We start from the raw sequence: 25,827 nt of genomic DNA on the forward strand, positions 1-25,827 counted from the left end.
CTTCGAGCGCCACCATCTCTGTGCTGTGCGAGGTGATTCAAGCGATATAGGGTGTCCTGCCGATTGCACGGGTCAAGCGATGCAGGAGGTAGGAGAAGAATTGCGAGGGACCCTGCACTGTGTTGCAATGGGAACTTGAAATCTATGTATTGCAGTGGGGAGTCTGATTTCAACATCGATTAGTTGCTGAACCGTCGATGATGGTGGTAGCCGACCTCTCATAAACGTTGATGTTGACAAAATCGGCCCTAGGACTTTCCATATGGGCTGCTCGCGGAGAGAGGAACTGAACACCCCTTGAATGCCGGTAGAAACTTCCATTGTTTGAGTGTGGCCGTCAGACACAGATACCAGGATAGTGTAATTGTATCAGAGAGGAGTTGATTAAGTCTATGCGGGACTTCATCCCGCTTCTATATATTTAGAACCGGCAACCACTCCAACCTTCTCCCTCCCACGCGGTAATACACAAAGGGTATCCAGAAGCATCAGCAAACCATGTACTCTCCCCGATATATCTCCCCAACTTCTATCTCATTATATATACAGAACCGTCACCAAGACAATTAAGCGCCCACTAAGCCTTCTCCGGCTCTGCTGCATTCCCATCACGGCCCACCGGAGCGGCCAATGCCACTGGTGCAGGCTGTTGCGCATCACCGGTCGATATCGTGCTGACACTCTTGCTCTCATTGATCACCGCTTCAGCTCGCTGTTCCGCGCTCTCCCCGAACGAGAATAACGACGCCACGCGGGTGAGCAACCCTGGAGTCTCGACCTCCTGGGCCGTCTCCTCCGGCTCTTCCCACACCCAGCGCGGCAGAATCCGCTTCGACGACTTAGACAGCTCCCCATGCTTCGCCTTCAGCTGTATCAGCTCCTTCTCCAGCGCGATCAGCGCCTCCCTCGTCGCCTTTTCCGTCTGCTCCAGCTCCGCCAGCCGGCTCTCCACGTCCTCCCGGCGCGTTGTCTCCTTCCGGCGCGACCGCCACGATTCGAACACGATCAAGCCCCCCGCCACCAGGAACAAGAACGTCTCACTGATGAACGTCGCACCGGATTCGATGGCCTTGGACTCCGACAGCGGCCGGATGTGCGGCTTGGGCGCCGGTTTGGCCGCCTCTTGGACCTTGGCGAGGGCCGCCTCTTCCGCCTTGGTCTCGGCCTCGGTCTTGGCCGTCGGGGAGGTGGGTTTGAGCTTGCGAAGCTCTGCCTCGGCCGCGGCCCGTTTCTGAGATGCGGCCGTGTCGCGCAGGCTGCCTAGGCGGAGCCGCATGTCGATGCGGTGGAGCCCTTGCGCCATGGAGACGCAGATCCGGCGGAAACGTTCATGTTCGCGAGCCTGTGCTTTGAGTTGGTTCTTCGAAGGGGGTCAGTAGTCATTCATTCGTGGATGGGTCGGCGACGCGGAGTCGGTTGGGAGAAGAGCTTACGGCGATCGGCTTCGACAGTGTGCGGATGACAAGGGAGGAGAGTTTGAGAGTGAGAGACATGATGAGAATAAATTAGGAAAGAAAGGATTAGAGATAGTCAAAAAGGTTGGTATGAGTAGAATCCATGCAGAATGTTGTTAACGAGGTGTGGCCTGGAGATCTTCATGCATTGCGGCTGGGCTGGCTATTTCGTCTTCGATGGGTCACATATTGTGGAAATCGGTCTGGATTATCGGGCTGGCATTGACAAGCATGTGCCCGCACTTCAGTAAGCAGTAACTAATGTGTAAGTTTAGTGGTGCATAATTGCCGAGACAATACCTGCTGATGTCAGCAATGTTGGCCGTTGTTGCGGCAGTCGGATCAATGTTTATCGATTGCCTTTTCGGGTAATCCGTTTGGCAAGCCCTGCCTGGAGCTGAGCCCAGCCGGCCGGGGGAACTTTCTCCTTGGTCTTCCTTGAATACTTACTTATCCCTACCGGACACCTGCTGAATCGCCGCCCCCACCTCTCCCCTCCTCCCCCCCTCCCTCCCTCCCTCTTAAACACAAAAACTCTTCGGGTTGTGCGGCGTTATATGCATGGCTTTGTGTTTTTAAGCGTCATTGTTTCCTAATTTTGTTGATTCCCGGTATGTCTGTCTTGTTGCTGCCCACGTGCTCTGCCAGTCGCTGGTTTTGCCGTTGCTGTCTTGAAAGAGTCCCTCGACCCATCGATTAATGACCGGCGTTGGAGCTCCCCGAGTGGCGACGCGCATACCATCTTATCGCTTTATGTTACTGACCTCGCAAAAAGATACTCAGGCATCAATCGGCTCATTTACCCCCCTATTGTCCCATTCGCCCTTCCTTGACTATCTCGACCGCCCCATCTGATGTTCGCTACGCCCGACTTACTTGCCCGAAGCTGCTGGTCTGTCTCTGGTCGCAAGCATTGATACCCAACTATAAGACGCGACATCTTCCGAGTGCAACATGTTGGACGCATTGTCACCGCGATCCACCAACCAAGTGATCAGACCAAAGGTGTCGATGGAGCGTAAAGTGCTGGATAAGAACGCTGCCGCTGCCGCCGCCGCTCAGAAATCCTCCTCGTCGAAGAACCATGCGCCACCACCGCCGTCATTAGTCGTTGAGCCCGAGGAGGATGGAGAGCAATACTCGACTGGTGCGTTCCTGGGAAAGGGAGGCTTTGCAATTTGTTACGAGGGAACCCTGCTGCGCAATGGCCGCGTCTTTGCTATGAAAGTAGTCCGGTCTGAAATGGCCCAGAAGAAGATGCAAGAGAAGGTATTGCACTAAACGCGTGCTTCACTGTCGAACGATAACTGACATTGCCGCGCAGTTCCGGACAGAGCTTCAGATCCATTCGAAAATGCGCCACCCCCATATCGTGGAGTTTCATCGCGCCTTCGCCTTCGACAGCTGCATATATGTCATCCTGGAATTATGCCCTAATGGATCGGTCATGGATATGGTTAGGAAGAGAAAATGCTTGAGCTTACCCGAGGTCCGTCGATTCATGATCCAGCTCTGCGGTGCAGTGAAATATCTGCACAAGCGCAATGTCGCACACCGAGACTTGAAGATGGGGAACCTCTTTCTGGACAAGAACATGGACATCAAGGTCGGCGACTTTGGCCTCGCGGCTATGATAGTATCAGAGAAGGACGAAAAGCGAAGGAGAACACTATGCGGCACACCAAACTACATCGCGCCGGAGGTTCTCGATCGGAGCAAGGGTGGACACACTCAGAAGGTGGATATCTGGTCGTTGGGTGTGATTTGGTAAGTGTCCTGAATTACATTGAACGAACCTCAAGCTAAGTATGTGCAGCTTCGCTATGCTTACAGGTTACCCACCATTCCAATCTAAAACGCAAGAAGAGATCTATAAGAAAGTTCGAAACCTGACATATGTTTGGCCCAAGGGGGCCGAGTGCGCCAACCACATTCCCGAAGAGGCTAAAACCCTCGTGAGCTCGTGTCTCAATTTGTCAGAAGATGAACGCCCCGAACCGGATGACCTGGTTGAGCATGCATTCTTCAGCATGTACGAAGGCTGCATACCGAAACGTCTGGATCCGAGAAGCTGTCTCAACAGGCCTGTCTGGTTGAGACCGGACGAGCCTCGTGGCGATCACATGATGATGGGTTATAGTTTGGAGTACGACGATAGGCTTTCTGGATATATAGAACACGTGGACGACCCAAGTCAGCGATATGCCATATGTAGAGCCGCGTTCTACACGCTATGCGGAGTGGGCCGAAAACCGGATGGCTCTGCGCGCAAGGCTGCGGGCAGAAATTGCTCGAAGTCCGCTTATGCTGAGTGTTTAATTGAGGAGGAAAGGGGTTTCCAGCCGGTCATCCCGTTGCCGGAGGACATTGTGTACAAATATCCCAATGTACCAGATGGAGACTGGAGTGACCCGGTATCTGCTCTCTTGGCCCGAAAGGATGGTTCCTCATTCGACGACAGTGTGCTTTCCAGGAAAAGCAGTGGATCTGTACGTGCTAATGCAGCTTCACTTACCCGCACTCAAGCAGCCCTGGCCGCTGCGCAGCAGCGACGGAAGGAGTCTCAGAGCCATGCAGCGACGCTCCGGCAGCAGGCTGCTACTGGTAGAGGATCTGTCCGGAAAATATCCGCGATCTGCGAACCTCCAGCCGCAGCAGCACGGGCTGTTTCCGACGCAAGAGGTGTCGACTCCAACGTTGCAGCTGCAGCGCCCATTCCCACAGGTGGACTGGCTGAACGCCCTATCCGAGCGCGCCGCGGCGTGGCGGCGTCCTATTCTAGCTCGTTGCGCGACTTGGATCGAAATATACCACCGCAAGCGTTGTCGAGCAATGGGCTCGGCATACTTACTATTGGCAAAACGCGATCACAGTCCCGTAGGCTAGAGGCTGCTAGCCAAGAAAGCACACAGGCGATGCCGGTTGTGAAAGAGCGCGCGGTGTCGGCAACCGCAGACAGCAAACCTCTGAAAGCACGCCAGTCATCACTTCGCTCAGCCCCAAAGGCGGAACCAACAGAAGCACCAAAGCCAAGGTCAGAGCGTAAGGAGTCTTCCAGCGAAGCCTCGACTGGGGAGCGAAAACTTGTGCGTTCTGAGACCGAGTCGTCACAATCGACCACCAGCTCCAGCAGCAGGGCGACTACCTCATCGGGTAGCAAGCCACGATCGACGTTAGGGGTTCATCCTCTCTTCCACTCAAGTGACCCCTGCGAGATACTCCCAAGGACATCGCTCGAAGACGTGAATACCGACCTGAGACACATGCTGGCTAACATGGTACCGCATTCTGCGGCTCGGAGAAGGGCAGGACTGCGCAGAACGCCTCACTCGTATGTCATCAAATGGGTCGATTACACAAATCGGTACGGAATTGGCTATGTGCTGGACGATGGCAGCGTTGGGTGTCTATTCAAGGCTGAGCACAGCCAGCAGGCGAGTGGCGTGGTGGTACGGGACGGCGAAAGACATATTCGCCGCAAAGCCCGTAGCCAGGAGGATGGGCACTACGTATACCCGGAAGCTGACCAGCTGATTCCACGACACGGGAAGCCGGTTGAATTCTACGAGAACTGCGATCTGAACTTTTCCGAATGCCGCGGCGGAATTCGGAAGGCATCCATTTCGCCGTCACTATTCGAAGTGAAGAGTTCTTCAAGTGGCTCGTCAGGCTCTGGTATCAAAGTCCGCACCAATTCGGGCATTGACTGTGCGCGTGCGGATGCGGAGAAGATCAAACGTGTCAAGTTGGTTGATCAGTTTGGCAAGTACATGATCGGGTCTCTTGGTCGACATGGTGATGAAACCCTTGTCGAAGATGAATTGGCCACCGACAACCCAGGCCACTTCATCAAGTTCTACCAGCGACTGGGCAACGTGGGCGTCTGGGGATTTGGAGACGGCGCATTTCAGGTTAGTACACTAAATTCCGGTCAGAAAGGTCATGCGAATTAACAGTCTTGTAGTTCAACTTCCCCGATCACACCAAACTCGTCATCTCCCCGGGGCGCACGAGAAGTTCGTCGCCGTGGGTTGACTTCTATCACCTTTCACCTTCAGCTGCGCGGTACCTGAGCACCAAAGGGAGAATGCACCCCTCTGGGTTTGACACACGGGCTGTAGCGTCGGACGAAGTCTCCACGTTCCTCAGCATTGCCTACGGCGGTAGTGCCAGTGCAGCGGACGACCGAATCCGTGATGTTCTTGACGCGAACCTATTCATGCAAAAGATCATCTTTATCAAGGAGGTCATGAAGGGTTGGATTAAGCAAGGGCGGCTAGGAGGGCGGCCGTCATCTTCTGAAGGTCTCAGTGCGCTTGAAATCTTCTGGGAGGGCTCCCAGGAACGCGCCCACGCAGGCAGCAGCGGCAGCAAGTTTGTTTGGGTGACCGTCGGCGCGCCAGGAGGAGATGGGGAGTATCGGTCCATCTCCTTGAAGGATAAGCAGGGAGAGGGGGAGGTCGAAGAGGAGATCGAAGCGCTACGGGAGCGTCTTCGGATGCTGGGAGTACCAACATAGGCCTTGTCCGGGCCGTTTGCCATTAACGATTTTACGAATGATTGCACTCGCTTCTTTTTTCCCTTGTGTCATCGGGTTCAGGCTTGCATATCTACTGGCTGTTTTGCCGGTCTGCGTCTGTGGTTAGTCTATCTTTCTGAGCGGTGCTGTTATTGCATACATGGAGCTTCGGCTGCGTATAAAACTAGCATATAACATTTGATCGTCGGTGTTCCACAAGTGTGTCTGGTAATTGTAGCTGAGTTGTAAGTCTGACTACCAAAGAAATGTCAAGCGTAGTCGACCTGTATGATTTCCTATGTACCTTCTTTCTACACTCTAAATACCTGGAAGCCCGCCGTCTCAACCAATCCTCGAGCTCTCTCAGCTTCAGCCTTATCCACACCTACAGAGAGAAGAAATCTCACTTCAGCAACCTGCGCTGCTCATCCTCCAAGATCTCCGGCAGCGTCGCCTCGAGACTCGGCCGCGAAGGCGTCCACCCCAGCACCTTGGCCGCCCTCCTCGCCCTCCCACGCGAGTTCAACCCCCAGCTCAGCGACTCAAACCCAGCGAACTTCTTCCCCTCCTCCAAGCTGATCTGCTCCGCCCTCGACTGCCCGATCAAGCCCAGCTCAGCCGCATACTTGGCGATCGCCCGCGACAGCTCCCCCCAGACATGCTCGCCATTCTCGGCGAGGTAGTAGGCGCGCGCGCCCCAGCGCTCGCGATCGTTGTCGTCGCTGGCGTTGTTGCCATCGCGCGGACGACCCTCTCTTTCAGCTACAGCCGCCTCAACCAGCAAGACATACAGATCGCTGAGATCGTGCACGTGCACATTGTTCCAGATGGATTTGCCCGCGCCGATGATGGGCGCTTTCTGGAGCTCGAGCGTCACGCGGGCCAGCTCGTAGACTTGCCGGCCGCGGCGGGCGGATGGGCCTCTCCCTCTTCCTTTTCGGTATTTTGTCAACAAGAGTCACACAGAGTACAGACCTCAAACAAAAGAATGAGTAGTACAAGGGATGAGAACTGCGGCCCGTGCGGGCCCGTGAATGGGTCGTGGGGAACATACCGTAGATGGTCGGCGGACACACCAGCGCCGTCCGAACGACATCCCCCCGTTTCGCCCCCGTCTCCAGCACGATCTCGTCCACGTTCCGGTGGAACGCGTGCGCCGGCAAGTTCAGCAGCTCGTCCACCCCGTCCCAGTCGTCGTACACCTTGTCGCTGGCCTCGCCGAACACGTCCCGGTCCGTGTCTGCGTACGTCAGGATCCCCGTCCCGCCCGTGTGCAGCCAGTACCCCGGCTTCTCGGGGGTGTGGCCCTTGACGAGGCCCGCGGCGATAGCCTTGGCTGCGCCCGCGTGGTCCGAGGCGTCGGCTGTGTCTGTTTTTCTGTCTTGTTAGCTATCCTTAATGATTGGTCGGCTGGGTTTTCGGCGGTAGGCATAGCGTAGCAAGGCGGGTGCACTGGGCTGAGGATTGGGGATTGGGGATGAGCGTACGGAGAACAATATCGGCGTCGGCGCTTTCCTTCTCCAACAGCTCGGAGTTGTCGAGGTCGCCGATGACTACCCGCGCGGAGGGGTATTGCTCCTCCACGGCCTGGGCTTTCTCGGCGCTGCGGACTAGCACGGTGTATTGATACTCGGGGTGCTTCTGGACGAGGGCGTAGAGGGCGTCGCCGCCGATGTAGCCAGTTGCGCCGGTGCTGGTGGGGGTTTGGTTAGTTGAAGTTTGGGGTTTTTGACTAATGGGGGTGGTGGACTTGCATGAAGATCTTGGGGATATGGGTCATTTTGGCTCCAGTGCTCTATTTGTGAATTTGTGATCAGTTTGATGGTAGGGTTTCGGAGGCATGTGTATCTCGATGGATGGCATGAATGAGGCCTTGATATAGTATGCCGGCGGAGATGATAGGCCCATGACGTGATGCTGTTCTACAATACTGATTAATAATGCATCTTGAGGTTGAGGCCTGAGGCCTGTGCCAGGTGTGCAAGGGTTGGTGCCTGATGGGGCAATCTCGGCCGACGGCGGTTACCGCCGACAAACTGACTGGGTTTAGATTCCGCAATGCATCTGCATCCTCATTCTTCTTGTCTGCTTGGATCCTGTACTTGACAGCCACTCAAACCTCAAAGTGGAAGACAACCATGGCTGCTGGCGTTGCTCATGCTATGGATCGCATCTGCTCAATACCTAAACTCACTTAAAGCTTTGGACTCACCTAAGGCTTGTGGGCCACTACTCGACCACCATGGCACGACCCTCGAGGCAACGCAACCCTCAGCATCTAGAGAATCTTGGCAGCAGAGAAAGCAACGCCAGCCAATGGTGTTTCCGTCGTGCAGCTGCTCCTCCACTCGCTGCCCGATTCCTATTTGACAGCCGGGGCTATGTCCGACCCCAGCTCCATCCACTCGGGGTGTGGGCCTTTCTTTGCGTCCGATCTCCGCTCGCGGGATGAAGTTTTATCCTCTTGACGGAGACAATGCTGAGGATTTGTGCGTTTCTGCAGGGCATTGGTACTTATCCCTAAGGACTTCCTGCGTCTGATGATTGAATGCAACGTGAGGGACACGCGAAGGGTCAATCGGCTGGGGATCTCCACGGCGCTTTGGCTTGCCCTCGATAAGGGGCTATACTCCTTGACCAATCACTCAAAGTCACCATGAGCAGCAAGCTAAATATCTCCGCGGCCGAGTTCTACGTACTGGGCCGCAGATAAGGCATGCTTCGATATTGAAAGCCTGTGACTCGTCGGGCTTGGCTCCGGTCGACAGCTGCCCCTCAGGACTACATAAAGCGGGGTGGGCTGTTGCCCACGTCTATCATTTTTTTCTCTCTCTCGTCCTTCTGGCCAGTTGCAAACTTGGACACAACAAAGATGGCGACGGAACAGGTCCTGCCGGTGACTCGTGAGCGTAATATCGAGGCCCAGAGTGCCTTTGCCTCCACTCTGGTGGCCGATGTCGAGAAAGCGCCTCACCCTAAGGAGTCTCCTTCGGACAGACCGCACACCAATGTCTATGGATCGACGATCGACACCCCGACTTCCCAGGCGGGCACGGACGCGGTTTATGCGGCCAAGGCGGCGCTCTTGAACCAAGCCTTGTTGGACATGGGCATGGGCCTGTACCAGTGGTTGCTCTTTGTGATCACCAGTGTCGGATGGTTTCTGGACAGTGTATGTTGGACCTTGAACCATACGTGAGAATCGTCAGGGGTGCTAACGGTTTAGTTCTGGCTGATGTCGTTCTTCATTATCGCCCCGTCCGCCGCCAACGAGGCGCAGTTCTTCTACTCATACAACAAGGAGGCTTACCTGTTTATCAGCTTGTTTGTCGGCATCACCACCGGTGCGACGGCCTGGCCTTGGATGTCCGACTTCCTGGGCCGCAAGTGGATCTTCACCAGCACCGTCGTCCTTATGGGTATGGGAGGACTGGTGGGAGCTGGAATGCCCGCCTTCACGGGTCTTTGTGTGGTGGGATTCGTTGTGGGCTTTGCGGTGGCTGGAAACCAAGTTGTGGATGCGATGATCCTGCTGGAGTCGGTTCCTGCCTCGCACCAGTTCTTGGTCACCATCCAAGGTGCTTTCTGGGGACTGGGACAGCTTGTGGCGTCAGCTGTTGGCTGGTGAGTGTGCTGCTTCTGTCTGGCGTGAAAACTGGTCTAACCGAGCATAGGGCGTTCATCGCGGAGTACACATGCGGCACTGGCCCCGACGAAGTCAGCACCGCGACAGCACTCTCCCACCAATCCCGCGCCACAGGATCCGGTAGCGGTAGCGGCAGCGGCAGCAGCAGCAGCTCCTGCCACTATGTCAGCAACAAGGGATGGCGGTACGTGTGGTGGACCTTCGGCTGCATGACTCTGTTCCTGTACCTCTGCCGCTTCGCCTTCCCCCTCCACGAGACGCCCAAATACCTGCTCTCGAAACGCCGGGACGCCGAAGCGACGCAGCTGGTCAAGGACATGGCCTCCTACAACAAGCGGCGCACCTGGCTGGACGAGTCGTCCTTCGCGCGCATCGACTCGACCGTGGACGCCAGCACGCCCGGGTCGCGTCGGCCATCCCGCCTCAAGGCGCTGCTGTCATCCGCCGGCCCTCTCGGCTTTGCCGCGCTGTGCCTCCTCTGGTCCGTCACCGGGCTGACCTTCATGCTCCACAAGACCTACATCAGCACGTACCTCGTCACCAAGGGCGTGGCCTCCGTCACTGCCACCACCGTGACCACGGACTATCTGTACAGCCGGTACCTGTACGTGGCCATCTGCGCCATCCCCGGCCCGATCATCGCCGGCTTTCTGATCGAGGCCAAGGGTCTCGGGCGCAAGCGCACGGGGGCCGTGCTTGCGGTGCTGACGGGCCTGTTCATGTTCCTGGCGACGGTGTCGCGATCCCGCGACGCGCTCTTGGCGTTCGACTGCATTCTGTCGTTCTTTGGGGCTGCCAACCTGGCCGTCCTCACCACGTACACGGTGGAGCTGTTCGCCGCGCCCTTCCGTGGCTTCGGTCTCGGGGTGATGGGTTTCCTGGGTGGCTTGTTCGGGCTGATTGCGTCGATCGTGACGACGTTCGAGAGCGGTGCTGCCGGCGGCGCGGCGGTGTGGTTCTCCGGTGCGGTCTGGGTGGTGATGGGTGCGGCGTGGATGGGCGTGCCCGAGACCAAGGGTCGTGCTGCTGCCTAGTCTGGGGGAGTTTTCGGGAAGGTGAGTAAAATGGGCGGGCGTTAGCTTATGATGGCATGGATGGTTATACGAAGTATGAAGTATGAAATATGAAGTATGTTTGTCGTATGTGTCAAATTATCCTTCCGTAATCCATTTCCCTCTGAAATTCTCTCCACGAGAATGATAACACAGTTAGCAGTCTATCCTAATGAACGTATCCAATACCTAAACCACCCACAAGCCCAAATAGCCACTCTCTCCTCTAATTAAATAAACAGCACGTCATGTGCACACCTACACCCCCCCCCCCTCCTTCTTCCAAGATAATAAAAATCTATCCCCGCCAAATCATAAACCAATTCCTCTCGCCCCCCTCCTCAACAACCACCTCCCCCTCCGAAACCCTCACGAACCCCCGCTTCACATACAGCAACCGCCCCTCCCGCGACGCGCACAGGTAGATCTGTCTCCCTTCGGCGCGCGCGCGCTCGATCCCCCACGCCAGCAGCCGGGATCCCAGCCCTTGGGACCGGTACGCCGGGTTAGTGCCGAGGATGCTGAGGTCTAGCCTCGCTGTTAGCATGAGTTCGTCGCCCAGAAAAGGTGTACTCCGGGGTATTCCCCGGTCCAGTGATGGGATGGGGGGAAAGGGACGTACAATAATACCCGCCTTCCACGCCGCGCATATCCTCCTCGCGGTGGCGGGTAGCTTGTGCGCGGAGGCGGAGCAGGAGGTCTTTGTCGGAGGGGTCGAGATTGGGTGGGAGGTTGGGGTCTTTTGCGTCTTGGGGTTGGGTTGAGGGGGTGGGCGGAGACGGATCTTGATCTTGACTTTGAACTGGGGTAGCAGGAGCAGGCGCAGGGGAAGGGGAAGGGGAAGGGAGCTCCCACTCCGCGAAGGCGACGATTCTCCCTTTCCCTTTCATGCTCTCTTTCTCCACGCCTGGATCCGCATCCGCATCTCCAACTGCTGAACTAGGTCTGGTAGCATCATCACTCCCCGCATAACTCCCACTCTCGCTACCACTTCCGGCAGCTCCGCTGTCACTCCCACTCTCACTCCCCTCACCGGCACTACCGATCCCCGCAGGAAGCGGCTCCGCCTCCCATTCTACCATCTTCAGCACCACGCTCCGGCCGCTTGCGATCTTTCGGCGGAGGTTGGCGGTCCACCACGAGTGCATCTCCGGGGTCGGGGGGAAGATGCGCCGGTGAGCGGCGTTGGTGAAGCAGGTGAAGTACAGGGCGGCGAGGGCGGGGGCGTCGGCTTCTGTGGCTGTTTCGAGATGCATTATGCTGCCAGTGTGCTTATTGGATTTCTGCATTGGTAATGGATTGGGTGGGTTGGTGGGTTGGTCAAGGGGTGTGTTGATATTTGGGGGTGGATGGATGGAGTCTGGTTTTCTCGGATGGATTGAGGAGGGGTTGTTGTGGGTGGGGTTGAGGTTTGGTCGCGGATTTATACTTCAGGCTCAGGGAGTTCTTTCTTTGTAGGTGAAGCTAGGCACCAGTCTTTCTTCATGTATATTGGTAGATGGTGTTGTGATGACTTCTCAGACAACCCTATACTCCGTTCTGTGCTGGGCTTACAACCTTCGGAGTAGATGCTCCTATCAGAGGTAAGAACCAGCTCCGACGGCAAGGGACCAGCTCCGTGGATCGGGGTAATCACGAGTGACTAGACTCGATCGGGATTCCCGTTGACACACTTCAAGGTTCCAGCTTCGTTGGAAAGATGATTAGAGATTAGATAATGCATACTCAAAATTAGCACAAGTCATTACTATCAGTCATACTATGCATCATAACGCAGCCAGCAGTCACAGTCGTAGTCACAGTCACGGCTTGCCCTCCGTCGGCGCCGGACTCCGAACCCTCTCCACTACATACGGTTCATTGGGATACGGTGAGCGTGGTTGCGGTGGAGGATACATCGGGCCCTGTTGCTGTTGCTGCTGCATCTGCTGCACCTGCTGCGGCTGTTGCTGTTGCTGTCTATGCTGCGGATAGAACATCCGGCGGTTCGGGCCCCCCTCGCGCGGCGCCGCCCGATTCTCCGTGCTTTTCGTCTGGTCGATCTCGCGCTTCACCCCCTCGTACATGTACTCGATGATGTGGATCTCCTCCTGGATGTCCAGCTCGCAGCCACTCAAACAAAGCTCGCGCTCGCGCTGCTCGATGTACTCGCGGATGTTGCGCCACTCGTTCTGATAGTGTTTCAGCCGGTCGGGCAACCCAGAGCCCTTGAGGTACGTGAGCACCCCCGCCATGATCGTATTGATCGCCCCAAATGCCGTCACCGCCGAGTGCGGCCCGCTGGCGGCGCCCAGCGCCGTCAGGGCCGCTGCCACCACGATCTGGATCCCCAGGCACACGTTGATCAAGACACTAAAAAACCGGTATCGCCGCTCCGCCGAGTGCTCCGCCTTGACGACGCGGGTGTAGATGCCGATGTTGGGCGCCGTGCGGCGGTAGTGTTGCAGTGTCGTTAGCGCGGGGATGCTGTCGATCCCCGTCAACGCGCGGAAGACGAGTAATTTGTCCTGCGGCGGAATGAGGGATCCGATGTCGGTGGTGGAGATGGTCAGGTGGCGGGGTTGTTGTTGTTGCTGTGGGTGGTAGGAGTGGTGGTGCTGTTGTGGTTGCTGCTGCTGCGGCGGCGACGGCGGCGGCGGGACAGGAGGTGGCATTGCGGCGGCACCCATTGCCTCTAAATCTCCGCCCGGCAGCATCCCAGGGGTCGTCGGGGGAAAAACCCCCGGTGAGGTCATAGGGGGGAAATGATGCTGCTCATGTTGCTCACGTTGTGCACGGGGCAACAAATTCATAAAACGTCCAACAAAACCGGAGCGTGGATGTTGCGCCATCGTGGCGGGTGGGAAAGGGCGGGATGAACCTCCCGAAAAACACAAAAAACTTCAAAGCCCTCGCTCCAGAGGGGGAGACCGGCCCGTTTTAAGGAGCTTTGGGGAAGGGTGGATATCCCCCCTTGGGAGGTTTAATTATTACACATCCAGCCCGGCGCACCTGAAGGACGCCACCCCTTTCTGCAAATGGCGCTACTCCCGTGGTGTTCGTGCGCATGGCAGTGCAAGATAGAGAAGCCGGCTGGCCCTTCATTGGTGCTTGACGGCGTCCAAGACCTGCAGCGTCGAGGCAATTTAAGCGGCCGGCTGGACCCTTGACCCACATGGATCGACAAGCAGCAGTTCGGCACGAAATGAGGGGATTGCGTGCGGTTTTCGAGTTCAGCGCGCTCAGTTCGGCAAATTTAACCCAATTGTGAGCTTCCTCGTGATGGAAGGAGAGTTCAAATGTTGGGGGTGACAAGGCTTTGTTGGTCGCTGCAGGAAGATGTGATAGTGGCGAGCTGAACGTGTTCTTGCCGCGGCCGTCATGGAGTTACGAAGTCTGCAGCGCAGTAGCTTGAACGAAGCTGATTAGCCCGTCGACCACACGAGAATCACAATGGGTTTGTGCGGGTTAAGGGTGAATGGGCAGATGACTCGCGATACGGACCTAGACTCGACAGTCTGGAGCAGGCTTCGCGCTAGCAAGGATTTTTCGGCCATGGCCGCCGTATCGATCACTCCAAAAGAGACGGCCACTGTCCGAGTCTGCGAGGCAACGATCAGCCACGGGGCGGGCTGGAGCTCCCGGCCCCATTCTGCAAGCACTAAGCTGGATGAACCACGGATAGGCGCCTGTCAGATTGGAGGATGGGAAGTCCAAGCGATTCGAGGGAGTGAAGTGTGCTGTCCACCGTCGATCACATTTTCGTGAACTGGTCATGAACCAGTCTTTTAAGCGACGTACTTCTGTCATGTTTGTTGCGGTGGCATCGTTAACCGGAAGTGGGCGGGACGGCATGTTTCGACACTGGAAGAATAGATTAATTGACGACCCGCATCCCATCGGCAATTGTAACTTGTGACTGACCGAGAGATTAACCTCCATCGCAACACCAACATCTTCCATGATGCCAACGGAGTTCTATCAAGAAGAGCGACCGAGGAGCGCAAGAGAAAGAAGATACGGAGGAGCGAGCCAAGAACGATCGAGCGATAAGAGAAAGAAAGACGCCGGCGGGCTTATCTCAACCGTTCCCCGCGCTTAGTAATCCCCCTCTCCCCGGGAGGCCTGTCAAGCATCCTCAAAAGGAAATCGTCGCAATTGCCGGCGATAAGGAAAAAAGGGAAAAGAGCGCCAGAAACCGAGTCAATGGCGCAATCTAAACCCCTCACGTCCACTCCCACATTGACGCTCGACACTTCCTGAATCCTTCATGTCTTCAAACTCACAATCACAATTCACAATGGGAGACGCACCTCTAGCCCAAGACCGGATCCTCATCACCAACGCCAGCGACTTCTCGCCCGCTCTCCTCGAAGAGATCCAGGCTAAGTTCGCCCACGCGGATATCACCTATTTGAAGCTTGAGAACTTCACCCCGATTCCCACCGGTATGCTTGCAACTCTCTTCGAGAGACTTTCTAGATCATCGAGAGTGTTATTATTATGCCAAATGCTGACCTCCCACCTCGCAGAATACGCCCAAAGAGCCACCCACATCGTGACGTTCAGCAACCTCCCCAACGTCGAAGATGTGCGCAAGTACGTGGCTGTCCCTTCTCCTTGTCACTACGACATCCTTCCCCCAAAGAATCATTCCTCCAATCTAACGTCAGGAACAGCGTCAAGCTCATCCACTTCTTCTCCGCCGGCCTCGACCACATCATGACGCACCCGATTGTCCAGACCACGCAGATCCCGCTGACGTCCAGCTCGGGGATCCACGGGCCCCCGATCGCCGAGTGGGTGATCATGAACTGGCTCGTGGCCTCGCGGCGGTTCGTCAATATCTACAAGAGCCAGGAGCGCCACCACTGGGGCAAGTACGGGGAGTGGATGAGCGGGGTCCACGACCAGGTCGGCCGGAAGGTCGGGATTCTGGGGTACGGGAGTATCGGGCGGCAGAGTACGTTGCCCCTCCCCCACAAAAAAACAAACCCCCGGCTTTAGCGGGAGGTATATATAGCTGATATCTAGCTAATGTGTGCAAAAGTCGGCCGCGTCGCCTCCGCCCTCGGCATGCAAGTGCACGCCTACACGGCCTCCCCACGACCGACGCCCGCCTCCCGCGTCGATACGGGGTACATCGTGCCCGGCACGGGGGACCGCGAGGGCACGATTCCGGTCTCGTGGCACCACGGCACGGATCGGGCGTCGATCCACGCGTTCCTGGCGCTGGGGCTGGACCACCTCGTCGTCGCGCTGCCGCTGACCCCGCAGACGACGCATCTGCTGGGCGCGGACGAGTTCCGGCTGCTGGCGGCGCATGCACAGAGTCCACCCTTCGTCACGAACATCGCCCGCGGCAAGATCCTCGACCAGACCGCGTTGGTGGCCGCGCTGCGCGAGGGCGTCCTCGGTGGCGCCGCGCTGGATGTCACGGATCCCGAACCCTTGCCCGCGGACGATCCGCTGTGGGAGGCGCCGAACGTGCAGATCAGTCCGCATATCAGCGGCGCTGGGTTGGAGTATATTCCGCGGTCGTTGGATATCCTGAAGGAGAATCTGGGGCGCTTGGCGCGCGGGGAAGGGATTTTGAATGAGTACAAACGCGGGAAAGGGTATTGAACATTGCATTTTTCCAACGGAAATGCAATTCCAAGACGGGAGAGGTCATGTGAAGGGATTTTTCTTTTTTCTGTGATTCAATTAAGATATAAAGAATAGATTACATGATCATTGCCGTCGTACAGAGTACATCGAAGAAGGAAACACACATGAGGAAAGAAGAAAGAAAACTATTTAGTGAGCAAGCCACGAAGGCCCTCCTCGACCACAACACCCACAACCCCGAAGCCGACGACCGCCCACGTCCACGGGTTGACGATCTCCTTGAACCCGGGCCAGAAGCTGTTCTTCTTGCTCTTCCACTCCTGAAGCTGGTCGTACTTGTGCAGGTCCTCGGTCTTGTAGCGCTCCTCCTGGCTGGCCTCGGTCATCTTGTCGCCGCCGATGAAGCGCAGGAAGACGTAGTTGGTCAGGGGGCCCAGGATGACGAGCGGGTTGAAGTTGGTGGCACAGTTGATGAAGGCGAAGCCCAGGTGCACGAGGGTGTCGCCGAGGTAGCTGCCGCAAAACATGGTTAGCTGGTTGCTTTCTCCCCCTCATCTATGAAAGAAAATTGAGATTGGGCGCAGGGGCTAGGAATCATACTTGGGATGTCTAACGATACTCCACACGCCAGTGCGGCACAGATCCGTCCTCTCGGCGCGGTGCGCCTCCATCTGCTCGTCGGCCAGGACCTCGAGCGCGAACCCGGCGCCGAACAGCCCCACGCCGAAGGCGCGCAGCGCGGCCTGCACGTCCGTGTCCAACGCGACGCTGGGGCTCGTCAGCCGGAAGGGCAGGGTGAAGGGCAAGCTGATCAGCGTCAGCAACGCGGCCTCCGGCAGGTACTGCTTCCAGAGCATCTCCTTCCAGAAGCCGACGGGCTTCTGCTTCTTGAGCTGCACGTAGCGGGCGTCGTCGGCGCCGCGGCGCAGGGTGCGCGAGGCGATGCGCGCGAACAGCCGCGTGCCCCAGGCGGTCACGAGCGAGAGGAGGGTCTTGTCGGTCCAGGAGAGGGCGCGCCAGGCGGTTTGCGGGGAGACGTTATTATAGAAGACTTGGTGGCCCACGGCGCTCCACCAGGCGTTGATCACCTGGCTGGCTGGCCAGTTCCAATCCTTGAGCTCGGCTTTGTCGGTCGCGCGCGACGCCGCCCACGCCGCCAGGTCAAGGGTCGTGTGCAGCGCGAACGAGGGGAGGATGGTCGAGCGCAGGATGCCCAGCTCGCCAGTAGCGAGTCCGGGGCTGCGGAGACGGTCCGCCTGCGCTAACGGCGAACCTGACCCCGTGAGATTCATGGTCGCGATTGTTGTGGTTGTATCAGGGATTTAGTCTGAGCGAAGAGAAAAAAAGAATTCGTGTGAATCTGGGGGAGGGAGTTGGTTATAAACGAAGTCTGGGGTAGGCTGTTGATGTCAGTATTATGTAACGTGGTGATGACGTCGTATTGTCACTTCCTTGCTCGTCCCGAATTGGCCAATGCCAGGGTTGGAGCTCGGCAGTACAACTTGGAAGCTTGATCCGCAGGTATGTATGTGTGTAATTAGATGAAATAATTTCTATTGCAAATTATAGCGCAATATAAGCAGCCAGCTGCAAGGAAATGTGAAACATGAGCTAATTATGCGTGTGTGACAAATGCTGGTATAGGTGATGCTGTATAAGTATGCTTGGCGATCATTAGATCATTGAGATGGAGATGAGAAATTGAAACGCAATGGAAGAACATTCGGTTGTGCTTCTCTATATCTGGCTCGTATCAATTCATTTAGACGCTGGGTCCATAGATCAATTGGTGAGTCGGTCGCGAAAATACTCGACGTGTCCGTCCCAGTCACGGGATCCGTGTATAAGGGTTCTGGGCTCATTCCTTTAGCCAGTTTCAAGAGCCGTGAGACATCTGTCGATACTGTCACACCCGTATCAAAAAGTGCGTGCTCCTCTGGGATATTCTCAAATGGTAGCTTGTTAGTGCTGATTCGCTTGGGTTTCGACGTCCCGTCCGAGGTCGCGTTCTGCGCGCGGTAGCGTATCAGGTATGACCTCGGGTCATGTGGAGACAGCACGGGTCTGTTTGTCTGCTCCAGCTCGACCATATCATGAGGATGGCCGATCGCTGGATTGGAGCTGAGAGCAGCTCGCGCATTGAGGTATCGGTTCAGGTGCGGTGAGCGGGCGGTAGACGTGGCCTGACTGCTCTGGAGCTGTTTACGCCGCTCCTGTATGGCATCGCGCTTCCGGCGTTCGAAGTCCAGTGCTTTCTCAAGTTCGTTTTGACTATCCCTAGACAATTGATGAAGCCTCGAGGACCATCGTTCGAGGACTGGAAGTCCGCGGTGATTGCCCTGGATCTCCGTATCTTCGGTTGCTGATGGGGAGCGATCCAGGACCTGCGACATTGCTGTCGCCGCAGTGGGGCTGTCAGGTACATCGTCGGCGGAATTTTGTGGTTCCTGGAAGGTTGTATTGGACGCTTCGAAACGCTGGGCTGCTAAGTTCGCCAAAGAAGGCTCCTCTGGTTCCTCGCGTGGCTGCCCTGAGGCCTCCAATCGGGACATCGCCACTTGCGTAGTCTTTCCAAACCAGGTGTCAAGCGATCCATTTCCGTAACGCTCTCTGTCACGATCCCGCATTGCACGTTTCACACTTTCGTGAGTATTGTGCTCTGGGGGACTGCGCGAAGCCTGTAGTCTAATGGGGGAAATCTGAGCTCGTGACGGAGAGATGGCCAGCGTGCTCGTGCTCGATGCGGACGGGCTCGGAAGAAGCGACTCTGGTGAATGAGCAGGTCGCGACTCTAATGAGTTCCTGCGACTCTCTGCAAAGTTGTCGCCGATGGCTTCGTAGGTTGACTGAGTATGTGACGAAGTCCTAGAAGAGCCGCTGAGTACATTCAACTTCGTGAAAGACCATGGGTTCAGCGCTTCCAAACGCTTCCGTCTTATGTTGTTCAAATCGGACGTATGAGATGCATCGGTAGACGGTGGCGTGGCTTTCGGCATCGAATGTGCTGACATGAACCCCGGCGGGTGACTGCTCGTTGTTGTACTCTGCGTAGCCTCGGTCGGGTCCTTGCGAGCCAAAAGCAAGTCAAACCCATTCGACTCTCTGACCGGCGCTTTTCCTTTTTGCAAAGAGCGTGGCTGCTCGGTGGATTCAGTTTGTCCTCCGTAGATACCGCGAAGCAAGTCCTCCACAGCGGAAAGCAGCTCCTGCGGGTCTTCAAGCAAGACATCATCCTTCGCAGGCTCGATGTTGACATCATAAGTCGCTTCCTGACAGCGGATATGCAGACACAGAAACGGGTCAGTAACATTCGATTGGCCCTGCCAATAACTCGCTGCGTATTTTATATAAGACTTGAACAACTTCGCAATGTCTTGACCGAGACCTCTCGCAGCCGACAGCGGTCTACCATCAATGCTGATGTACTGACCCGAGTTGCTGGTTTGCGCAATATCTGGCAAAAGTTAGTCAAAACTCCGAATATAGTCTACGAAACACATACCAAGCTCTGGGTCCGGGAGAAGCGCGGTCAAATGATAGTGCCGTCCGGTCTCTTTCTCTATGCCAGCGGGAGGATCATCTCCCCATTCCCTCACAACACAGTTCGAGGCAACATCCTTACCCACCACCTTGAAGGCGGCGTCCGAGAGAGTCGCATCCTTGCCTGGCGCGTACATCCAGTTGTTGCTCTCGTTCTTCGCCCTCAGTACTTTGAGGGACAGCCGCTTCGCAGGCTGCGCCAAGGCATAGGCCTGGACCAGCTTTTTGATGCGGACCAGCGTCTTGGCGGCGTTATTCGAGGCCGTCTGCCGTCGCACGGGTATGTGCTTGAAGAGATCCGCGATGCGAACGGCTGTTCCCACCGGGTGCGCCGTGCGCTGCGTACTGCCAGCGGATTTTCAGTATTCCTCACCCCCTCGACATAACGAACTTGGACAACGTACTTACCTGATCAGTTCCCCGTCTCGACCATACTTGAGCACGTAGCCGACCGAGTCGTTCTCAACTCTGGTTGTCACGACCACGCTGCTGGAGACCTCGGCAGCACTGGCGAGCGCTTCGCCGCGGAAGCCCAGCCATGTTCCTCCGACATGCCGGAGATCTTCCACGGTCTGAATCTTACTGGTGAAGGAGCGTCTGCAGACGAATGGGTGGTCTTCGCTCGGGATGCCGGTCCCGTTGTCTTTGACTTGCACCACATCGACAGTGTTCTGCGAGATCTCGATTGTCAAAGAAGTGGCTGATGCGTCGAGGGCGTTGTCCAACAGCTCCTTAACAATCGAGCAGGGGTCGGAGATGACGGACGCCGAGCCGATCGCCCGTGCGGTTGTTGGAGGGAGCGCCGCGATTGGCATTTCTCTTGTCCTCGAACAGGTTAAGAGGTCATACTGGTAAGATAATTAGAGTATATGGGCGTGATTGAACAGATGCAAGGTATATAGAAGATAAGATGCTCTTGATGCGGTTGCTGCAATGGTATATTGTTTGTTCCAAGTTGTTCCTGAAGGCGAACAGAAGATGCTCGGTATCTCCACGCACACTAATCCCCATCGGGTCAGATTCGCTTAGTCAGTCACCCAAAGCTCTGCTCGCCGGGCATGCTACGAAGCCCATAGGTTGTGTCCTCTTCACAGTGCTTTTCTCCATGCCTTGAACCCATAACGACAGTATTGAGCGGCAATTCTTCATAGTCAGTGTACTAAGTAACTGGCAAAGTTGAGATTCGCGGCCCAAAATCGGAGATCCAAAGCTGTGGTTTCGCAAGCCCGTTACAACCATCGGCTCTGTCTCGGCATAAGGGAGAGAGTCTACAAAAACGGGGGGAGGTAAAAGAGAAAGTATCTTCGCGTGAAGTCTGTCGCTCTCAACGTCTTCTTGTAGGCCAATCAAGGCAGATGAGCCATGACTCTTTTAAAGGTGTTACACAATCCGGAAACCAGGTATATCGACTAATCCGAGCATGCGTATTCTTTGCTAGAATCCGACGTCTTGCGCCGAGAAAATCAACACATAACAAACACTTTTTATAGTGGCTATAGAACAGAAAATCGTGAACATGGCGCAGACACTTGTGATCATGAAAGCGATCTGCCCGAAGAGAAAATTTGGCATCAAGCATCATCAGTCATCGAGATTGTCCAACTGCACCGTGATAATGATCGATACAATAAAAGTCGTCAGGATGATCTAAATTCAAAAATCATCATATCAGAACCGCAATCCACCAGAAGTGCGAGATAGACTCACCAAGCCGATCAGTATCCCAATCAGATTCAGCTCCCACCCCCCAGCGTAAACCGTGCCCAAGGCCACCATATTCTGCTGCTTCCAGAAGCGATACGCGCCCAGGGAAGCGATGACAATGGCCGCCCCGTAGCAGGTCACGGAGAGCGGCACGCCCACCTCGTAGAACCCCAGCGCCAGATCCGGGGAGGCCATGTGCTGAAGGCGGAACAATTGCGCGATCAGCACGCCCTGCATGGCGACCATGACGGAGGTGCGGATATACGCCAAGAAAGTTCGTTCCAATGCTGGTATAGAACTCCAGGTTAGTTGTGTGTGCATAATAGATATTGATCACTTGAACAATCGATCGATGGTGGTGGGCTATTCGCTGCAGCGTGGGTTGGGGTGGTGCAATCGCCATATGGGATTCCGTCATTTTAGCGCGGCGATCATTGAATACGAGTTAAGCACTCCGTATAAATTAAATAATCCCAGACAACTATACAAAAACGAATGAGGAAGAATGCATCTCACCAAAATGATCCCGATTACTCCGTTGTGGCACGGTCAGCACCACATTTCGCGTCCAGAAGCGTTCGAGACGCCCCCAGGCCCCCTTGCGTGACTCCCGACTGCGCTGAGTCTGAGTGGCCTGAGAGACCGTTCGGAGCGTCCTGACGCGGTATTCCCCGGAGGAGATTGAATCGGTGGAAAAGCCGGCCTCGTCCACGTCTTGCGTCGAAACGTTGCGCAGTTCGAATGCATCGCGGTCGCTGTCGTCGTCGCTATGGCTCTCGCGACGGTGTTCGGCGGTGTTGACCGCCGTTTCAGTTGGGGGATTTTCGTCGCGACCTGCCACGGTGTTGGCGTGGTTATCTTCGACGTGGTGCTCGCGTACTTCAGCCATTGGGAATGAAGTCTAAAGAGATCTGTACGACATTTCCTAAGAATTCAGTAAGGGTTGTGTGGGCGAGAAAGGTTCTGCATTCTCTGGCCCCGACGAAGATCTTCCCCGGTCGGTCGGAGGGAGTCGGCGAATGCGATGATTGATGGATGATGTGTCACCCACCCTGGGCTTCCCTCCGATCCCCCGCGTTTTGGCAAAAGCCGGATTTCTTATCTGGGATTTCCACTCTTATCGTTCCATCGCTCATCCATGGTACGTACAGCTAAAACATCTAGTACCTAGACGGTAGATCTGGGTTCAACTCTGGTTCCCTACACCTGCGCACCCAATTACCACTCTACAATCAACATACACACCATCATCACAGATGAACCTTAGCCCACGCCTCCTGCTTCTCCTCAAACACCGCCATACTCGGAGGAGCAATGCTCTCGAACAACGGCGCCTTCAAGAATGCCTTCCCGGGCCTTCCAGGCGTGAGCGTATACAACGGACTATCTTAGATGAGCATGGCTCGTTCCTGTCGACCGTAGCAAGGGTCGACTTACCTCCCACAGCTTGAACAGAAATGGCGCTGCAATCCTAGCATCAGCCATAGCCGCGGACAAACCGTGTCCAACGAAAACATACCGAGATCTTATTCCCAGACCGAGTGTTCGGGTCCTGATAAACCTTCTTCACCTCATTGGGATCCTCCACGGTCATGTCATTTTCATCAACGAGATAATTGACCGAGAAGACTTTTAGAAGTTGGCACCGAGTTAGCACCGAACACGCAGCAAGAGAACGAAAACGCCAAGGCAGCTAAGCTTTGGGGAGAAACTCACGTCCGCCCCCGGCTTTTTTACAGTTCGTGCTATCCAGCGCGCGTCAGCGGTACACATACAAATGACCCCAGCGGTGGGGGGAGTTCTAGATGTACAGCTACCTACCAATGGCATATCACCGAATTGGCAGGCGGTTGGGGTAAGGAGATGCGCACGCTCGCACAATTGCATTGACCGATATAAGGCATTTTGATGGCTGTTGCAATTCAGGACCGTTAACGTTGCTGGAGAGAGTGGAGTGAGCCGAAAGACTTTATAGGTTCCATCTGCGGTGAGTTATCTGTTGTGTGTGCGACGGTCTGTTTTACTTGCTACAGTGGGGACTGCCCTCAACCTTGCTTCGGCTCATTTCCCTGACGTGGATTTATAAGCGCAAGTCGAAGCACGGGTGCATCTGTGATCTGAGATTTGAGGTTTTGTGTATTCCGCTGGTCGGCCAGCACTAATTTTTGACTCGTGCCGAGCCATGAGCCCGCCCGAAGGTGCTGCTATGCTTGCTCTTCTGAAATGCCTACAAAACTGAGTAACCAAAATGATGCTCTGAAGGTGGGTCTCACAGCCGGCCCAGACTTAAGCTCATCATTTCCTCTCAGGCAATGGCTGTGGAAACATCTGACAGCCTGTGCGACTGTCTACGCTAAAGATAACATGACATGAACATGGATTGTGCCGAATGCACATATTATCCCTGGCAGCGGGGATTCGGCATTTGTTCCGCATGCCAGTTCATGGTGACGTCATCACGGCCACCCGGCGCAAAGCGCCGCCAATTCGGGATGAGCATAGCTGACTAACATATTTCCCTCTACAAGCAGAGCTATGTATGTGTTCCAGCAATAAGAGTAGACAACTTTGGTCACCCAGCAAAAGTCCTAGTGAATACTTCGAATGATATATTCATCCTACACGATCGCCCTTGACCTTTCATACATGATGGCTAGGACAGAGAAACGATTGAAGTGTATGATCCTGTTTAAGGCAATCTTTCAATCTCACCTTGGTCTCTATGACCAGGGCAATTTCCTCTAGAAACTCCAGTCTCAGCATCCTTGAACAATAGTTACAAAACTGCATCTTCTGACACAGCGAGCTCCCCAAATAACGATGCCGGGATGCAAAAAAATAGTAAGACCCATGTCATACAGGGTCATCGGATCCCGCCGTCACAACTTACACGCTTCGCCCGATCATTTCAGCAACCCGGACTTGAAACCATGCTTTAGCACGGGGCTGAAGGATGATGAAGCCGCGTGGGTATGACCGATTCATAATCTGGGTTCATAGCAGGGCTCTGTAGCTTAGTAGTGCAGTAGCCGTTGACCACCGCCTGCGGTAATTTCACCAAAAGCTCCCTAAGATAATGCATATTATACTTGGTATATCAGTAAACATGAGGAAGGCTTTTCTAAGACGAACTGCATACTGTATACTATGCTTTATAGAATAAAAAGAAGCCTAGGAAGCACTTAAAGCGAAGTCATTGAGATCACATATAGCAACTGCCTATGTGCTTCCCCCATTGACAACGTAACAATACGGCGGTTTCTTGTTCCAACTGACTTCTGCCTGAAACTAGGCTCAAGGTTGATGATGATGAGCATTGCGCCCTTTGGAGGTAGCTTTGACAGAATCCAAATAACGTTGACTGCGACTGGCTTGTTCTTCTTTTGTTGCTGAGCTGATGTCAATCCTAAAGTGCTGGACCCGTATATTTCCAAAAAAAGCCTGTATTGTGAAGCTGATATAGACTGTTTCCAGAGGCAACAATTTCTCTTGTTGTGAACAAAGAGATACAGGAAAGCACAAAACATATGTAGTAACTGTACATGGTGATATCATGACTGGAATTGAGAAATATACTAGCATATGTTGGGACTGATATCATTTTGACAGTAGGACTTTTACCAATTCTTCTAGGCCATAATATATCACTGGGAATGAAAGTCTCCGAAGCTTCCCACATTCGATAAGCTTTAAAGTGCGCATTTTGTTGGGTAAGGTATACAGAAATCTAAAGTGAGCATCTGATACGGGCACCTAATACGAACTTATCATAATCAATACTAACAACGAACATTCAATCCCGGATCTCTACCACAAATATGTCCCACGGGTCCTACAATTGGAAAAATGCTGTATTAATGACGTTAGACCATGTAAAGACTATTTATGCTCCATCTTACAGCATCACGAAAATGTTGTAACATCTCTAGGTATTATCTACTGCACTATCGAAGACTTTTGCAAGTTGCCCCCCATCTGATTAGATCCCCTCTAGCTGCAAATCGACTACAGCCAGAAGACAGGTAGGTATAAGTTTTTACACCTCGGAATATGGAATAAGTTAGCATCGATATCTTTCGATGACAACTAGACGGTAAGTTTTTTTTTAAGTTTTTTTCAATCTCTTTAAAAAGAAAAAAAGGGGAGATGGGAGGGAGGGAGGTCTATACAGAACATCATGTCAATGAACATAGGCCCATGAAGTGCTCTGTAAGTGGGATCCAGGTCCACTGGAAAAAGCACTGCCGTGCGTGGAAACAACAATAGAGAACTAAAGCAGTATTAGTTAACTCCAGCATGGTGGTTGACTAGCGCGTAACGGGA

At 54.8% G+C, this 25,827-nt stretch overlaps 11 protein-coding genes across 11 annotated transcripts; 3 read left to right on the forward strand and 8 right to left on the reverse strand.

The window, feature by feature from the left end:
* Positions 1 to 577: 577 nt before the first annotated feature.
* ASPACDRAFT_61792 (OPA3 family protein) lies at positions 578 to 1,493 on the reverse strand (the record flags this gene model as incomplete). The annotated part of the gene is made up of 2 exons (XM_020203701.1): positions 578 to 1,360; positions 1,434 to 1,493. 2 exons carry the CDS (start codon positions 1,491 to 1,493, stop codon positions 578 to 580), a joined length of 843 nt encoding a protein of 280 aa, XP_020054604.1.
* Positions 1,494 to 2,061: 568 nt separating this feature from the next.
* ASPACDRAFT_122098 (CDC5/polo family serine/threonine-protein kinase) lies at positions 2,062 to 6,203 on the forward strand. Its single transcript, XM_020196492.1, has 4 exons — positions 2,062 to 2,723; positions 2,779 to 3,221; positions 3,271 to 5,365; positions 5,419 to 6,203. Exons 1-4 carry the CDS (start codon positions 2,409 to 2,411, stop codon positions 5,971 to 5,973), a joined length of 3,408 nt encoding a protein of 1,135 aa, XP_020054605.1. The 5' UTR covers positions 2,062 to 2,408; the 3' UTR covers positions 5,974 to 6,203.
* A 173-nt stretch (positions 6,204 to 6,376) lies between these two features.
* Positions 6,377 to 7,753, reverse strand: ASPACDRAFT_53230 (uncharacterized protein; the record flags this gene model as incomplete). Its single annotated transcript, XM_020202715.1, has 4 exons — positions 6,377 to 6,906; positions 7,028 to 7,342; positions 7,461 to 7,666; positions 7,728 to 7,753. 4 exons carry the CDS (start codon positions 7,751 to 7,753, stop codon positions 6,377 to 6,379), a joined length of 1,077 nt encoding a protein of 358 aa, XP_020054606.1.
* A 1,062-nt stretch (positions 7,754 to 8,815) lies between these two features.
* ASPACDRAFT_1871760 (uncharacterized protein) lies at positions 8,816 to 10,733 on the forward strand. Its single transcript, XM_020197977.1, has 3 exons — positions 8,816 to 9,145; positions 9,200 to 9,597; positions 9,648 to 10,733. The coding sequence occupies exons 1-3, from the start codon at positions 8,846 to 8,848 to the stop codon at positions 10,651 to 10,653; spliced, it is 1,704 nt and encodes a 567-aa protein (XP_020054607.1). The 5' UTR covers positions 8,816 to 8,845; the 3' UTR covers positions 10,654 to 10,733.
* Positions 10,734 to 10,969: 236 nt separating this feature from the next.
* Positions 10,970 to 11,927, reverse strand: ASPACDRAFT_44773 (uncharacterized protein; the record flags this gene model as incomplete). Its single annotated transcript, XM_020201479.1, has 2 exons — positions 10,970 to 11,199; positions 11,294 to 11,927. 2 exons carry the CDS (start codon positions 11,925 to 11,927, stop codon positions 10,970 to 10,972), a joined length of 864 nt encoding a protein of 287 aa, XP_020054608.1.
* Positions 11,928 to 12,473: 546 nt separating this feature from the next.
* On the reverse strand, positions 12,474 to 13,502 carry ASPACDRAFT_61797 (uncharacterized protein; the record flags this gene model as incomplete). Its single annotated transcript, XM_020203702.1, has 1 exon — positions 12,474 to 13,502. The coding sequence occupies one exon, from the start codon at positions 13,500 to 13,502 to the stop codon at positions 12,474 to 12,476; it is 1,029 nt and encodes a 342-aa protein (XP_020054609.1).
* A 1,448-nt stretch (positions 13,503 to 14,950) lies between these two features.
* Positions 14,951 to 16,275, forward strand: ASPACDRAFT_31411 (D-isomer specific 2-hydroxyacid dehydrogenase family protein; the record flags this gene model as incomplete). Its single annotated transcript, XM_020199812.1, has 4 exons — positions 14,951 to 15,098; positions 15,183 to 15,249; positions 15,330 to 15,613; positions 15,701 to 16,275. 4 exons carry the CDS (start codon positions 14,951 to 14,953, stop codon positions 16,273 to 16,275), a joined length of 1,074 nt encoding a protein of 357 aa, XP_020054610.1.
* A 170-nt stretch (positions 16,276 to 16,445) lies between these two features.
* ASPACDRAFT_44776 (DUF1295 domain protein) lies at positions 16,446 to 17,552 on the reverse strand (the record flags this gene model as incomplete). Its single annotated transcript, XM_020201480.1, has 2 exons — positions 16,446 to 16,773; positions 16,861 to 17,552. 2 exons carry the CDS (start codon positions 17,550 to 17,552, stop codon positions 16,446 to 16,448), a joined length of 1,020 nt encoding a protein of 339 aa, XP_020054611.1.
* Positions 17,553 to 17,939: 387 nt separating this feature from the next.
* ASPACDRAFT_11607 (putative DNA mismatch repair protein) lies at positions 17,940 to 20,615 on the reverse strand (the record flags this gene model as incomplete). The annotated part of the gene is made up of 3 exons (XM_020195958.2): positions 17,940 to 19,714; positions 19,763 to 20,145; positions 20,209 to 20,615. The coding sequence occupies 3 exons, from the start codon at positions 20,613 to 20,615 to the stop codon at positions 17,940 to 17,942; spliced, it is 2,565 nt and encodes an 854-aa protein (XP_020054612.1).
* Positions 20,616 to 21,242: 627 nt separating this feature from the next.
* Positions 21,243 to 22,393, reverse strand: ASPACDRAFT_1857598 (DUF202 domain-containing protein; the record flags this gene model as incomplete). Its single annotated transcript, XM_020197560.1, has 3 exons — positions 21,243 to 21,447; positions 21,508 to 21,791; positions 22,021 to 22,393. 3 exons carry the CDS (start codon positions 22,391 to 22,393, stop codon positions 21,382 to 21,384), a joined length of 723 nt encoding a protein of 240 aa, XP_020054613.1. The 3' UTR covers positions 21,243 to 21,381.
* Positions 22,394 to 22,754: 361 nt separating this feature from the next.
* On the reverse strand, positions 22,755 to 23,408 carry ASPACDRAFT_44779 (GFA family protein; the record flags this gene model as incomplete). Its single annotated transcript, XM_020201481.1, has 5 exons — positions 22,755 to 22,887; positions 22,942 to 22,967; positions 23,024 to 23,133; positions 23,221 to 23,249; positions 23,326 to 23,408. The coding sequence occupies 5 exons, from the start codon at positions 23,406 to 23,408 to the stop codon at positions 22,755 to 22,757; spliced, it is 381 nt and encodes a 126-aa protein (XP_020054614.1).
* Positions 23,409 to 25,827: the final 2,419 nt, after the last annotated feature.

Source organism: Aspergillus aculeatus, assembly GCF_001890905.1.
Source record: "Aspergillus aculeatus ATCC 16872 unplaced genomic scaffold ASPACscaffold_11, whole genome shotgun sequence".
NCBI classification, from domain to species: domain Eukaryota; kingdom Fungi; phylum Ascomycota; class Eurotiomycetes; order Eurotiales; family Aspergillaceae; genus Aspergillus; species Aspergillus aculeatus.

Coding starts and splice junctions, on each gene's coding strand:
- ASPACDRAFT_122098 (XM_020196492.1), top strand. CDS start 2,409: ATGTTGGACGCATTGTCACCGCGATCCACCAACCAAGTGATCAGACCA. Junction 3,222..3,270: donor TGGTCGTTGGGTGTGATTTG/GTAAGTGTCCTG, acceptor AAGTATGTGCAG/CTTCGCTATGCTTACAGGTT. Junction 5,366..5,418: donor TTGGAGACGGCGCATTTCAG/GTTAGTACACTA, acceptor ACAGTCTTGTAG/TTCAACTTCCCCGATCACAC.
- ASPACDRAFT_1871760 (XM_020197977.1), top strand. CDS start 8,846: ATGGCGACGGAACAGGTCCTGCCGGTGACTCGTGAGCGTAATATCGAG. Junction 9,146..9,199: donor TCGGATGGTTTCTGGACAGT/GTATGTTGGACC, acceptor CTAACGGTTTAG/TTCTGGCTGATGTCGTTCTT. Junction 9,598..9,647: donor GTGGCGTCAGCTGTTGGCTG/GTGAGTGTGCTG, acceptor AACCGAGCATAG/GGCGTTCATCGCGGAGTACA.